The following is a 13,950-nucleotide window of genomic DNA, read 5'->3' as shown; positions in this document are numbered from 1 at the left end:
GATCTTATTTGTTTTATACTACACATAAACTAGCGCGGATGTGAACCGATTTTTTTACAATTCTAACTATTAGGAATTTAAAATCATGGCTGAAAACAAACAAGCATAAGAGAAGCATTTTTAAAAGAAATTTACTTTCAGGCAATACTATTAGGCTCTACAAAATGTTATACTCACCTTGATAAGACCCACTATTTCCGACTTAAGCACACCAAAAAAGCCATCGAATATTTTTCAAATCATAACCTTTTCCATACAATGACATTGAAATGTTTTCAGCCTTGCTAACCAAATCGAATGTAAAACCAAAATTGCCATCTTTCGTTAGAAGGAATATAATTCAACACAAGGTTTAGATAAAACAATTTTTACAATAAAGAAACGATCCATCGAGTTTATACTTTAAGTCCACAAATTTAATAAAATATTTTGAAAATTTCATATGCATGTTTATTTTGGAATTATGTTTATCAAAACTTCATATCATAGCTTTAAACTTGCCAAATCAATATGTATGCACATGTATGTATACTCGCATATATATTTATAAATTTCAGCTTATCATTTACCTTAATATTTACACATTTTTTGAAACTGGCGCATGCACCGGTCATCATTATCAGATCCATATCTTAACATTGTCTACTACGGCTCGATTTTACGTATTTTTAAACTGCCTTGGCCGACACTTGGATTCGCGGCTGATAATCGAACAGTGGAGGTCAATCCTGGCGAAGAGCAGACCGTCGGAGACTCTCCATTGCCCGCGCAGATGGCTCCAATGCTGCCATTGCTGCCGCTCGTCGTCACAGCAGTATTAATAGGAACGCGACGTTTTAGGACAATTCTTCGAGTTGAGGACGTCGTTACTGTTGTCGTAAGGCTAGTGGTTGCAGTAGATGATCCAGATGATCCTGTGGTTGCAATTGCTGTTGAGAGATTGCGCACAGCATTTGTCTTGGCCTGTTGCAGCTCCTCGGCAGTGGGATCTACTTCCATGTCGGTGGGAGCGTTATTCTCATCATGCTGTGCAGGAGGAAATATTAATAATCGTACGAATTTGGAGCATTTTAATTACTAACTGCACATACCATATCACTAGTATGATCCTCATCCTCATGGCCCTCTTCCTCTTCGAACTCTGCACTTTCCGCCTCCTCGGGATATTCGACTAGCTGACCATTGAGTGTGGGAAACTCGATGACTGGCAATATAAGACGGCGCTGTGTGTTGTTGTCGTCCATCAACTGTTGGATTAGCAAAGCAATATCCTCACGCTTCTTGGTTACTGTGAGCAAATCAAACCAATTGTTCAGCTGCTTAATGGGCAGCCTGTAATCCCGTATGGGCTCCTTGAAAAACTGTTCCACATATTGTAGCAGATAGAGGCCACAATCGGTGAAATTATTTTGTTGTGGCACTTTCACACAATGACCAGGCATATTGTCCTTGTTGAAGACACGATGCGGTGCATCAGGCTTCTTAACCTTATACTCACAGGTCAGATAGTCCCGTAATGTAGCAACCACACGACTGCGGGACGCCCCTGCCAGTGAATCGAATATTAGAATTAGTGGTTGCTTCACCGCAGGCACATCGCCTCCACCGGCGTTAACACGTGCTGGTGTCGACGTCGCCATTGTCGGCGTCGTCTCCTTAGATGCCGCTGATGGTGTGCTTGTTGATGGAGGAGTTGTAAGGTTGGAGTTCTCACTGTCCTCCGATGCCAAGTCGCTCTCATCCCCCTCAGCCTCATCACGCTCGCTCTCATCGTCGCCTATCCGACAAATTTCAGCAGGCAGCGCTGGCATGCCAGTGGATTCCCGTTTTACCAGCGGTGTTATTGTCGTACTACCAATCTGCATGGCCACCTTTTTGCCACGCGTGCGCTTTAATTGCTGGGGTTCGACGGGCACATTCGTATCAAAGGTCACTGGCCCGGTAAGGCAGGGAAAGCATATGATAGCCAGAAACCAATGGCTTTGCTCATTGATGGGCACTATAATGTAATCCTTCTCGAATAAATCCACGCCCTTTGTCCATTTCTGTACGCGGGCGTGACGTTTTTGTGCCGCTGTCTGCTTCATATCCGTCGGTCTTGTTAGCGTCGTCAATCTCTTATAGAAAAAGGTGCTAAATATATGTGTGCGTTCCCGTTGGGCCTCAGAAATTTGTGTGTTACGCAACCACAGCAGATAAAAATCAATGATGATGTCATTTAAATAAGACTCCTTCGTCAGACACACATAGTCCTCCATACGGATACTCAGTCCACCCGCACCCTTAGGGGGATACATAAGCAGATTTACCTGCTCATCGGGACGTAGCTGACGTGGCGGTAACTGCTTTGATGGCACCTCTGCCGACTTGCGATCCATGTCGCCAATACGTTGGAAAATTTCTGCAGCGTCCGCTGACTGGATTTCATCTAGACAGGAGAACATGGCCTTAATGGTTTCGCGAGCTGCAAATGGTATCGCATCGAAGAGCAGAATAAGCCGGCGATTGTGTTGCGTACTGCCATTGGATTTAAATTCGAATTCTGCAATAGAAGAGCGAAAGCAACCATTTCTATAAATTATACTATATTTACAATACTTGTAGTGAATGCTTTAAAAGCAGTCCAATTTAAGGTTCATTAAATCATGTTTTCTTCAAAATAACGAGACTCAACTTACGGTCGCTTAGTTGCTCCTCGGGCAAGTTCAATGAGCTCTTCACGTACTGTGCACATTTCCTCAGCACATATAAAGTTAACAGTGGCTGTGCCTGATCATTGCTGGCGAAATGAGCGATTACTTTTATCACCTCGTGCTTGTAAATGTTCAACACAAATTTCTCGTCCTTGCCCGGCAGGACCCCAGAAATGCGCACACCCTTCGATGTAAATATTACCTGAATGATGACATTACAAACATATTTAGATCTGAGAAAATGGCTCAAATTTATTCATTTATTGCTTGCTTACCGGCCCCATTTGATCGAATCGATGTGGCAGAACACGCATGCATGTACAAGCCACTGATATGCTAAACGAATCGTCATTGTCGGCGTGCGAAAGATCGGTAACATCCCCACGCACAAAATCTGCAAAAAGTAATCATCAATGATTTTAATTTGAGTATGCATTGTCAACATGAGAAAAAAAAAAAAGAAAAACACCGCAGTCACATTTCTGCATCTTTTACGAATACAGACACAAACATAACCAGTCAAGCACACATGCATACATACCCACGCGTTTTTCTATTTCTAATTACATACCGTCGTCATTCATTTTTTATAAATTACTAATAATAATAGTAGTTATTGTTCAATACATAATAAATGACCACATTAAAATTGCTAACTGTGAAAAATTAAATATAACTAAATTCTGTAAAATGAATTCTTAGCGATGCGTTTCTTCACGCTTGTTTTGTGTTTTCCTCTTTTTTTGACAGCAGCAAAATGGCGTGTCGTAGCAACGCCCTCTGGCGGCTGAACGATGACATGAACTAACTGTATCATTGCCAGCATTAAATTGGAAGGAAATATAACAAAGCATGTTTAATTTGGAAGGAATGGGACAACAAGATTTGCACACTGGTGGTATTCCGGCAACTAACTTAAACGGAACGGCCATCTTAAAAAGTAAACAAAATAAAACAGCCGTTTGAAAGCACAAAAAGTAAAAAGTATTAAATAGAATCTATCTAAAAGGGCGCTGGTCATTCTAATAATAAACTCTGAACCTTTATAAAAAATAGTGTGGCCGTATTTTGTTTGGAGGGTTTGTAAGCAGCTGTTCGACAAAATCAATAACAAATCAACCTTTTTGTCCGCCCAGTGTAAATAACTCACCTTTATATAGCGCTTCCTCGTCAGCGTCCGCCACGGTTGGGTCAAAAGCAAAGGCAGCTGGTATGTTCGGCGCACTGCCATTTGCATTATTAGCATCGTTTCCAGTCGACAGCTAAAGAATGGGAAAGAATACACCAAATTGAAATACGTATGCGATAAATTGGTGATCGACGGCTATACTGACATTGTCGCCTGCGGAGTTGCCGTCATCGACATCTGCCTCATCCTCGCTGCTCAGCAGCACTACAGGCTCGGCTTCGGCCACACGTCGTCCGCTGCGTGTGCGTCCACGTATAGCCATACCGCGTCCACGGGTAGCGGTTGCAAAGCCGCCTACACCGATCTGTTTTCCCATTCGTGCTACTGTTGGCAGAGCGTTGCCTTTCTTATACGGCGTCTCACCCGTTGCCACTGCTGGTACTGTCGCTGTTGCGGTCGCAGGATTTCCACTCTTAGGCACGTAGGATTTGCGTTTTGGCGGCTCATGGAAGACACGCTTGCAACGCTCACACTTGGCATGATCGTCGCCGGTGAAGCCGCAGAGATGGCACACGGCATAGAAACCGGCAATGATTTTCCGGGGCGGCTGCTCCTCCGACGTTGTGCCAGCATCTGCGGCAGCTGCCTGTGCATTACCAGCATTGGCGGTTGTGGCTGCCTCGCGTTTCGCTTGCTCCGCTGCTGCTGTGGCCTGACTATAAGCGGCAGAGGCAGCTGTTGCTGCCGGAGTCTGGGTCTGAGCAGCCGTTGAGCCGCCGCTCTCCTGGGTGCGCGTCATCTGTAGACTTTCCTCGGCCCGTGAGATGAGTTCGCTCGCCGACTCGTTGACTGAAAAACCAACTGTGACCACAAAGTCCACATTCGCGCCTCTATGCTCCACACACTGGATGGTTGTATTGTCATCGAACTGTACACTGACCTGCTCCAGCAGATCCTGTACCGTGCAAGATTCTCGCGGTAATGTGAACGTAATGAGACGTTGCTCGCCGGAGGCAAGTATTACCAGCATTTTAGCACTGTTCCGATCCCGATCCGCAATGGCCAAGCCAGCACGATTGTTGAGCACATGCTGGGAATGAATTTCGTAGTTGTTGTGCGATGTCTGCTGAACTGAGGATAGCTGTGGTTGCGGTGGCGCTGCTGTCGTCGTCGCGGCGTTTGTCGTCTGTGTCAAATGGACTGTGCGCTGAGATTGTGGCTGTTGGACGAGTCGTGTGCCTCCAGGTGCCTGGCCAGCGAGAGCTGCCGCACTAGTCAATGGCATTTTGGCAGCGCAATTGGCAGGACGTGTTGGTATGACCCCACCTCCACCACCACTGCCACCCACTTGGCGCATCACGGTCAGGGTCGATGGAGCAGCATTTGCCGGCTGGCGTTTTTTATACTCGGCCACAGTCATGGTGTTGGCATTTGCGGGACGCATGCCATGCTGCTCCTCTTCGCTGGCACTGGAGCTGCTATAGCTGGTTAGCGTGGTGGTGCCAGTGCCTAACTGCATGGGTATGGTGTTTGTGTTGCCGGTGGCGTTTCCAGCGGCACCAACAACTGCTGGCTTCTGCTGCTCCTTCTTGACCACAGCGCCCGGTATGCGCTCCTCCAGATCAAGACCCATGCTGCTGCTGTTGCTGCTGCTATTGCTGGTTGTTGTTGTGGTGGTGGTGTTGCCCGCGCTATTGTTAACCACCGATGCTGGAGAGCCACTAATGGCGCGATAACGTATGGGTTGTCGCATCATATGCATTTGTTGCTGTTGCTGCTGTTGGTGTTGCTGTTGCGTCAATGACGTCGTGGCTGTCGCAGTCTCATTTACAATTTGAGTTCGATACAGACGCTGTGTTTGTCCAGTCACAGCCTGCTGCCCCAGATTTGTGATTGTCAATTGCTTGGGCTGCATCACGTGCGTCGCCTGGCCAGGGGTGACGATCTGCATGGTCTGGCCATCGCCGACATTGGTCTGCACCAGCAATTGCGCGGTTGTGGGTCGAGTGGCGCGTATGCCAGCGCCCGGACGAATGTTTCGCATTGCAGCACCGCCGATCGCATGCAGGCCACCACGCGGACGCACTTGTCGCACCACTGCACCACCGGCGGGTGTTAAAGTTGGTCGGGTGGCGATCAGGCTGGGCGGGCGACTGCTGTTGGTCATGGTGCCAGCACCACGTGGCACCTTTGGGCGAAAAACTGCACGCACCACTTGCGTGCCGGTGGCACTTGTAGTGACCAGCTGAGTGGTTGTCTGTTGATGTTGCTGCTGCTGCTGTTGTTGTTGTTGCTGTTGTTGATGCAACTGTACCTGCTGCTGCTGTTGTTGTTGCTGCTGCTGTTGCTGTTGTTGAGGGGATTGGGTTAAGGTTGATTTCTGCATCTGCACCTGCTGATAGATGACATTGCCCTGCGGCGGTTGCACCACCCTCGCCTGCACCAGATGTGCCGTTTGCGTGTGCAGTGGCGATGATTGCAGTTGCAATTGCTGTTGTTGCTGCTGCTGCTGTTGTTGAACGTGCTGCGGACTCTGCAGGAGTGTGTGTTGCTGCTGGGCCGAGGTGGTGTAAACCACCCGATTCGCATTGTAGGTGTGTATGTTAATGCCCTGCTGGGGCAGCGTAGCCTGTCGCATGATTAGCTCCTGATGCTGGGGTGTCTGTATCAGTACTTGCTGCCCAGGCGACTGAACAATTACGTGGGTGTTATTTAACATCTGCAAATGGATTGGAAGGACATATTGAAGGATTAAAGATATTAAAAATATTTCACGCATAGCAAGGAGTGGCAAAATAAGACTGGGTGCTGTCTGTCGGAATCGAGAGATTAACGATTAACCTTCAATCTGACCAAAAAGTTAATTCTAGCTTTATATTCAGTTTTCATATACATATGTAGTAGGTATAAGGTAAATGTGTATTTGATACACCTTTTTAATTTTCTATTGATTACAATTTGTTATTGGAATCGTAACAACATATAATCTTGCTGTGATATCTACAATAATAACAAATTGATTGTTACGTCTGCAACGATTGTTCCAACAAAGATAAGTCTGTCAAATTCAATAAGGCAATTAAATATACTTATACCTATGAGATCCAACTATATGTTTTGAAATAGATATAGCAACCACTGCTTTTTTGATTATAAACTCTATTTACGAGTACATTCCCGATGTTGAATAAACTCAGGCAGCCGACTGACTCACAAAATGAATTAATGAACTGACTAAATGGTACTTTAGGTGACAAAAAAAACTATAGAATTTTATATATCCTAATTATAAAATTATATGCCAAAAAGTTAAGAACTTTCAGTTCTAAATTGAAATAAAAGACATAAAGGAATATATATAACGGACATGTTTATATAGTTGCCACTAAACAAAGCATTTTTCATTTAATTACGATATACTTTTGATTTCAATGTTTCTTTCAAGTTAAAAGGTAAGTGAAAATAATTTTAAGTAATTCCAAAAGAGCGCACTATTAAGATGGAAACTACTGGGGCTGTACATACCTAAGCAAATTCCTTCTCAATTGCGAATAATGTATAAAAAGACTCTTTAGTACTTACGCTGATTTGTCGTTGCTGATGTGGCGTTGTGGTCATGCGATACACAATGGGGGATTGCTGCTGACCCGTCGGCGTTTGTAGCTGCAGCGTTTGTTGCTGCGCCTGTGGCGGAGTCTGTTGGAGGAGAGTGTGTTGTTGTGGCTGATGCTGTGGCGACTGTTGTAGTTGGCTGGTCTGGACCAGTTGCGCCGTTTGCTGTTGGTACGTGGTCTGAGCGTGTTGCTGATACTGTTGCTGCTGCTGTTTCTTCTGCTGGAGCTGCTGCTGCATAGATGCGTGCTGTACAATCGTGTTTGGCTGCAACACTTGCTCCGAGGTGTAGTAGATTTGATGTGTGTGCTGAATGGCTGGCGCTTGTTGTTGTTGCTGCACGTATTGTTGTTGCTGCTGCTGATGCTGCTGTTCCAAATGCATTTGTTGTGCATCCTGCTGCTGCTGCTGTTGTTGTTGCTGATAGTGAACCTGCTGCTGGTGATGATGTTGCTCGGCTAGTGTTGGATGCAGGACTACTTGTTGTTGTTGCTGTTGTGCCTGCTGCTGAGCCAATTCGTCGGCCCCAATAATGTAATGGGCCGGTGCGCTGGTCTGCTGCGGCTGCTGATATTGCACTGGCGCAGCGGTCTGGTAGACAACCTGCTGATTATCTTGGAACACCAATTGTTGATCGTCCGGCAGAACAAGCGGCTGTATGAATCGATTTATAGGCGTGTAAAACAAAAAATATATGCGGGCTGTGGAATGGGGTTGTACTTACGCTAACTTCATCTCCCTGCAATTGGACGACTTTCAAGTCCGAATAAACGGCGTCCTCGATAGGTCCTATATATTGCTCCATATTATGTACTGCAATATTACGGATGATAATTGAGTTTTGACTGGACACATGTGTTGGCATGAATGCCAAGGCCGCTGCACAAATACACTTTTATATTCTTTTCTACATATGTATATGTATAGATTTATATACATACGTACATATGATTTATACATACATATGAATTTAGAAATTGAATCGATAAAGGATCAGGCATTATTTGCATTCTTGCTATTAAACTAAATTTCATACTGCAGTGTCCAGGTTCGATTCTAAAATAGCAATACACGCAGGCAGCAGCACCGCTCACACGCTCGCATTATATTCGCATATACACATATAGGAAAGACACCACCATTGAGTCCAACAATTTCCATTATACAATTTCGAGTCGCACACTGGGGTATAACAAACCTTATACTGTTGAGCTGTGGGCAAAAAGTTTCTTATATGCCACTGCAAATGTAACACACACTTGGTATATGTTTTCTCACACCATTTTGTTCCTTTTTATTATTAATTGAATGTCATCAAATAATGGCTGCGTTTTACGAAAAATTGCTTTCTTGCAGCACAGAATTAAATATGGCGACGACACTGAAGACGACGGCACAGCGTTTCTTACAGCTGGCAATGCCAAAATTTCATGAAGGCACCACCTATCGGCGAGATGGGCCGTGTTTATAAACAACACTTTCAGTTACGTTTTGTTGCACACTTTTATCGCGGCCTGCGTTTTGTGCGTTTACGTCTAATGTATAGTGGTACCTCTGTTTGGCATGTAGTGCGTTTCGACATAATTGAGGTACCACTAAATACTTGCAGGTCACTTATCACTGGAGTTTCGTCAATTTTCAGCAATAAGTGCATTAATATAGCACGACACGAATTTGCTTTCATTTGCCACATCTTGCACATGGTGTCTTTAATTATATTATCGCGTAATTAATTAATTAAATTCGTCTTTAATCGCGAGTTTAAGCACAGTTGTGTGGAGCGCGAAAGGAATATTTTGAAGAGGAAGCAGCAGCAGCAGAACAGCAGAGACCCATAGACCTGCCAACTTATCAAAACAATAATTAAATGCGCATTACCACTTTACTAGACCGTTGGGTTGGCCTGCCAACTGCAAACCATTAATCATATTTTTTGTCAAATTAAACAAGTATTTTTAAGTATTAATGGTCGTAATTAAATAAATAATATAGGTTCAAAAAACGCTGGCATAAAACAATCATATGCACGCGTAAATATTTTTGTGTGCTGCAAGTACGTTAGGAAATTCTTTAAACCCGTTGATAGCGTAAAAGCTGGCAACGCTGGGCTTATGACGTCACTACCAATTTGTTTTCCTGATACATGAATCATTACCCGAATGTTGTTTTAGTTTTGTTCATGATAAAAATTAGTCTGTAAAGTACCATTGCTCTGCCAAGATGTTCTCCAGTGGTCCTAACTACAATAAGCTAAAGACAAATCTGCGCTTAGCGCTGAATCGTCTCAAGCTATTGGAAAAAAAGAAATCCGAGCTGGCACAAAAATCTCGCAAAGAAATTGCTGATTACTTGGCCACGGGCAAGACAGAAAGAGCACGCATACGGGTTGAGCACATTATACGGTTTGTATGGCTAGTTAAGCTCCTGAGACGCACTCCTGTTTTACTAACTCAATTGCTTGTTTCCCATAGTGAGGACTATCTGGTCGAGGCTATGGAAATGGTGGAAATGTACTGCGACCTGTTGCTTGCTCGATTCGGCCTTATCACTCAAATGAAGGAGCTAGACGCTGGAGTTGCCGAAGCCGTCTCCAGCCTGGTGTGGGTTTGCCCACGCATGCAGGCCGACATAGCCGAGCTGAGGATCATTGCCGACATCTTTATAGCTAAATATGGACCAGAGTTTGGGGAGCATTCTCGAACAGCTACTGGCGATCATAATGTCTCCGAAAAGCTCATGCATAAGCTAACCCTACAGGCACCACCAAAATTGCTGGTCGAAAACTATTTGATTGCCATAGCTAAAAATTACAATATCGAGTACGAGCCGGATCCACAGGTTATGCAAGAGGAACAAAAACCCGATGGGCAGCAGCATCACCTAATTGATTTGTCGGATCGCAATAATCTCAGCGGTGGCGGGGTTCCTCATCCGCCACAAATGGGCTTTATTGGCTACCCGGCTGTGCCACCGTTGCCACAAATGCCGGAACCACCATCCACAAAGCCATTTAACTATCCACCATTTGGTGGTGGTGGTGCAGCTGGCGGAGGTGCTGGAGGAAATGCTTATGCTGCTGGTGGCCACCAACCACCGCCCTTCGCTTACAATATTCCGCCCTATCAGCCACCACCGCCCACCACGCCACCAAAGAATGGCAGTGATGAGAAAAAGGATTTAAATACGAATTTCATCAACGTAAGTTTAGACCCTAAATGTTTTTCTAGTATGAGCTTTACTTAGCATGTCTTTGCATGATCCGTACACCTGCAGCAGGAAACTAATAATACTGTGACGCCTCCAGATGGTAGTCCGGATGAAAATATTTTGGTAGGTGTGCGTGTTCGCTGTAGAATTTTCCGCCCAACTAACAACACTGTTTTCGCTCTTAACCAACATTTTCATAAATATGTATATATTTGCGATTTCTGGCTTCTGTTTCTCTCTGTGTCGTGACGTCTAATACACCAATACGTTTCCTGTAAGTGGAATTACCAGACACCCAAATGAGTCATAATTTCGTCCATGCTTTGTTTGCATTCCTCTTATCTTAATTGTCTATAATTATTTACTTTATCATTTAATTATGCGGTTTTTATTTTGCCACGCAGCGTCCAAAACTACACAACGATCCGCCGCCCCGCTACTCCTCAATTAATCCTGTAAACTTGCAGGTAGCTCCCAATTTTTTTTTTTTATTAACAGTGCACGTTCGCTATAATGAGCTTTTGATTTTATTTAACCGAAATAGCGTGATTAAATGCCAAAGAATTGATTGCCAAAATCAATGGAAAAAGTGACACTTTTTATTTCTTACAATATCCCGAATAATTATGAAACAAATACGATAAATAATTACGGTTGTATAACTTTATGGTGTTTCAATCAAAACTGATTAAGAATGAAAGTTTGATTTTGAGATCGTCTTCTTTCTTCTTTTCTTGCAGAAAAATATGAAATATCCTATAGCCTAATAATAGTCTAAAAAAATTTCGGCATATATTCAAGTCACAATTATTATAAATTCAACTTATAATTATTTGAACATGCATTCTAAAAGTCGAAGATACTTTTAATTTGTTCCTCTTCATAGAATGCTCACTATATTGAACGTGCACTTGATTTGTTCTTACTATTTTTTTGCATGACTCATGCTAGCTCACCCACAATTGTTTTAATTTACTGATCTGTTTACAATTTATTCTTCCACTACAGAATGCGAACAAACCGAAACCCCAACCACGATCAAAGTTGCCTCCCGGTGGTCCCTCAATGCCAAGTGCACCACCACCTGCGGAATTGCCTTCGCTGCCTAATGTACCGCTCGATTTGCCCGATGTACCCGGTGATGAGAAAAAAGACGATGATGAAATCGATTTTGATGACCTTTCACGTCGTTTTGAGAATCTGAAGAAGCGCAAATGAGGCGACCCCAGCCGCACCTCGCATCTTAGTTTTGCTCCGTTAATAAGCTTACAGTGTAACCGTTATGTATTCAAAATTATGTCAACTTATAAACAAACATATTATCACTTAAAACACTTCATCGCTTTCAACGACCTCCTTAAGTTCCAGCAGCTCCAGCAGGCCCTTGCCTTTTGTTTCGTTGCGAACCAACTCGTCGATAACACGATACTGGCCGGGATCTATGAGTAATGTTAAGTGGAGCGTTGCTTCATCCCATTCCTCGTGCTCCACTGCATTAGCCAGCTTCACCACAGACTCCTTAAGCTTGTGACCACCCTCTTTGCCGGCAAAGGAGACGCGTAGCTTCATGCGCGATCGTTCGATAGGCATGTGCTCGCGTAGAAGCTTGATGGCCTCCAGTGTCTGTTGTTTGGTGTTTTTGTTCATCTTCACCGAGAAGTGGGCGTCCTTGAGCGATTTCTCTATGATGGTGGCCGGGTAAGGACGACGCGTTTCGGGATTAACGCACAATGCCGCCACACTATTAACTATGCTACTCAGTTGGGAGTCGAGGACGCTATGGCGTTCCTTCTCCGAAACCTGCAGTTCACCTTTGCTGAGTATTTCTTTGCATATTTCCGTCTCGTCCGTTTTTCCAAAAGCCTTTTGTAGCTCATCCTTTTTGGCAGCTTGACCTTTGGACACGTTTGTAAACACAGTGTGTGTCTGCAGGACTTCATCAATATCTTTCTCACTATTTGAAGAAAAAAATTGTCAAATCAGCCGGTGATGCACGTGCGAACCTTCGCGTGAACATTTCACCTGTTGTTTCGCCACGAGAGCACTTTGTTTTTGTAGCAGGCGATCTCAAAGCGCTTTCCACCCTTCTTTAGACGCACAATTGCTACATTTGTAAGGCGGATCTGGTTTGTGGGCGTGAAAATCTTAGACATATTGCGTTGTTTTGTTCCGTTTTTTTAGAGATGTACTGAAAGGTGCCTACAAAAAAATGATAACTTTAAACGTAACAGTGATGCCTGTAAATCTATCGATAGTGTCGATAGTTTCGTGCCGTTTTTCGAATTTCAAAAACTCAGGTTACTTTTTGCTTTCAAACATAAGGAATAAAGATTTAAAAAAAAAACATCGACGATAATCAAACAATAGAGCTTAAAGAAATGTATCATAAATATATATAATAATATTTAAAAGAGTGTAGATATTTAGATCATTTTATTTTGTGTGTTTATGTCGTGTGCTGCGCATTTGAATTTTAGTAAATTAGTTGAGAAGGTGTAAGTCAGTATTGTTATTTGATATCCAATACAGTTTTCTAGTTCTGTGGCTTTATGGCATTCCCTCTATAATAAAGCCAACGGTCACGATAAAGTCCACATAGTTGCCGAAATGCTCTATGCATCCTATAACAGTGTTATTGTCAAATTGAATTCCAGCCATACGCAAAAGATCGTGAACCGAACAAGATTCTGCTGGTAGAGTAAATGTAATCAGATATTGCAGTCCAGACGGAAGCATCACAAGCATATTAGCCCTGCTGCGATTGAGATCTGGAATGGCGGAAATCGCGCGATTGTCAATAAAAGATTGACTATAAATAACGTAATTATTGTTCGACGTTTGCTGGAAGGAAGGCGGTAACTCGTCCAAAATGAGTGGTACATCAACCATCTCCGATTCTGACTGATCAGTACTTTCACACATCTTCATAATCTAAAACAAATGTTTTTCTTTTAACCAGCTGTCAATGAAAACTTTGTTACTGTCAAACATACGGTTGTAATTTTGTTTGTACTGTAGCTTTCCAGCGTCTGGCAATTTCTGTAAAAAAATTTCACTTTCTTAGGTTAAGCACTCAATTTACTTAATTTTTGTTAAGAATTTGCACAACCACGCACACTCAGGATCAATATTAAACTGAAGACTTAAGTAAAATTTGAGAATTGGCTTATGTTGCAATGTCAAATTTCATTTTCCAAAGCCTACTAAGATCAGATTAAAACAATAACACTAATTCGAATTCTAAAAGAGTGTTATACATTACAATAAAATTATGACATGCGTTTTGTTTTATTACGATTGCAATCGATG

The 13,950-nt window shown here is 43.4% G+C and overlaps 3 protein-coding genes across 12 annotated transcripts; 1 reads left to right on the top strand and 2 right to left on the bottom strand.

The window, feature by feature from the left end:
* Positions 1-523: 523 nt before the first annotated feature.
* LOC115622167 lies at positions 524-9,098 on the bottom strand. Of its 3 annotated transcripts, XM_030516040.1 has the most exons (9): positions 8,633-9,098; positions 8,159-8,247; positions 7,405-8,088; positions 4,028-6,541; positions 3,844-3,955; positions 2,969-3,087; positions 2,679-2,895; positions 1,092-2,542; positions 524-1,026 (listed from the first exon to the last, which is right to left on the bottom strand). In XM_030516040.1, exons 2-9 carry the CDS (start codon positions 8,237-8,239, stop codon positions 646-648), a joined length of 5,559 nt encoding a protein of 1,852 aa, XP_030371900.1. In that variant the 5' UTR covers positions 8,240-8,247; positions 8,633-9,098; the 3' UTR covers positions 524-645. The 3 variants fall into 3 exon arrangements, with proteins under 3 accessions (XP_030371900.1, XP_030371899.1, XP_030371902.1); XM_030516039.1 differs by having other exon boundaries at positions 8,159-9,098; XM_030516042.1 differs by lacking the exons at positions 3,844-3,955; positions 4,028-6,541; positions 7,405-8,088; positions 8,159-8,247; positions 8,633-9,098 and adding an exon at positions 3,265-3,392.
* Positions 9,099-9,577: 479 nt separating this feature from the next.
* Positions 9,578-11,973, top strand: LOC115622176 (IST1 homolog). Of its 8 annotated transcripts, none has more exons than XM_030516057.1 (5): positions 9,578-9,836; positions 9,906-10,632; positions 10,711-10,764; positions 11,046-11,108; positions 11,650-11,973. In XM_030516057.1, the coding sequence occupies exons 1-5, from the start codon at positions 9,655-9,657 to the stop codon at positions 11,857-11,859; spliced, it is 1,236 nt and encodes a 411-aa protein (XP_030371917.1). In that variant the 5' UTR covers positions 9,578-9,654; the 3' UTR covers positions 11,860-11,973. The 8 variants fall into 8 exon arrangements, with proteins under 8 accessions (XP_030371917.1, XP_030371916.1, XP_030371918.1 ...); XM_030516056.1 differs by having other exon boundaries at positions 10,708-10,764; XM_030516058.1 differs by lacking the exon at positions 10,711-10,764.
* On the bottom strand, positions 11,903-12,825 carry LOC115622177 (ribosome maturation protein SBDS). Its single transcript, XM_030516064.1, has 2 exons — positions 12,664-12,825; positions 11,903-12,595 (listed from the first exon to the last, which is right to left on the bottom strand). The coding sequence occupies exons 1-2, from the start codon at positions 12,792-12,794 to the stop codon at positions 11,968-11,970; spliced, it is 759 nt and encodes a 252-aa protein (XP_030371924.1). The 5' UTR covers positions 12,795-12,825; the 3' UTR covers positions 11,903-11,967.
* Positions 12,826-13,950: the final 1,125 nt, after the last annotated feature.

This window comes from Scaptodrosophila lebanonensis, unplaced genomic scaffold, assembly GCF_003285725.1.
Source record: "Scaptodrosophila lebanonensis strain 11010-0011.00,11010-0021.00 unplaced genomic scaffold, SlebRS2 tig00000043-arrow-pilon, whole genome shotgun sequence".
Lineage (NCBI taxonomy): Eukaryota > Metazoa > Arthropoda > Insecta > Diptera > Drosophilidae > Scaptodrosophila > Scaptodrosophila lebanonensis.
The sequence above is the reverse complement of the archived record's forward strand: the minus strand, read 5'-3'. Positions and strand labels throughout refer to the sequence as shown.

Bases quoted from the DNA above. Each gene is read 5' to 3' on its own strand.
- LOC115622177 (XM_030516064.1), bottom strand. From the start codon at position 12,794: ATGTCTAAGATTTTCACGCCCACAAACCAGATCCGCCTTACAAATGTA. The intron at 12,596-12,663 runs GTGAAATGTTCA...TTCTTCAAATAG, and splicing joins CTCTCGTGGCGAAACAACAG to TGAGAAAGATATTGATGAAG.
- LOC115622176 (XM_030516056.1), top strand. From the start codon at position 9,655: ATGTTCTCCAGTGGTCCTAACTACAATAAGCTAAAGACAAATCTGCGC. The intron at 9,837-9,905 runs GTTTGTATGGCT...TGTTTCCCATAG, and splicing joins CGGGTTGAGCACATTATACG to TGAGGACTATCTGGTCGAGG. The intron at 10,765-11,045 runs GTAGGTGTGCGT...TTTGCCACGCAG, and splicing joins GTCCGGATGAAAATATTTTG to CGTCCAAAACTACACAACGA.
- LOC115622167 (XM_030516039.1), bottom strand. From the start codon at position 8,299: ATGCCAACACATGTGTCCAGTCAAAACTCAATTATCATCCGTAATATT. The intron at 3,088-3,843 runs GTGAGTTATTTA...TACTTTTTGCAG, and splicing joins CGAGGAAGCGCTATATAAAG to ATTTTGTGCGTGGGGATGTT. The intron at 2,543-2,678 runs GTAAGTTGAGTC...CTTCTATTGCAG, and splicing joins CGAGGAGCAACTAAGCGACC to AATTCGAATTTAAATCCAAT.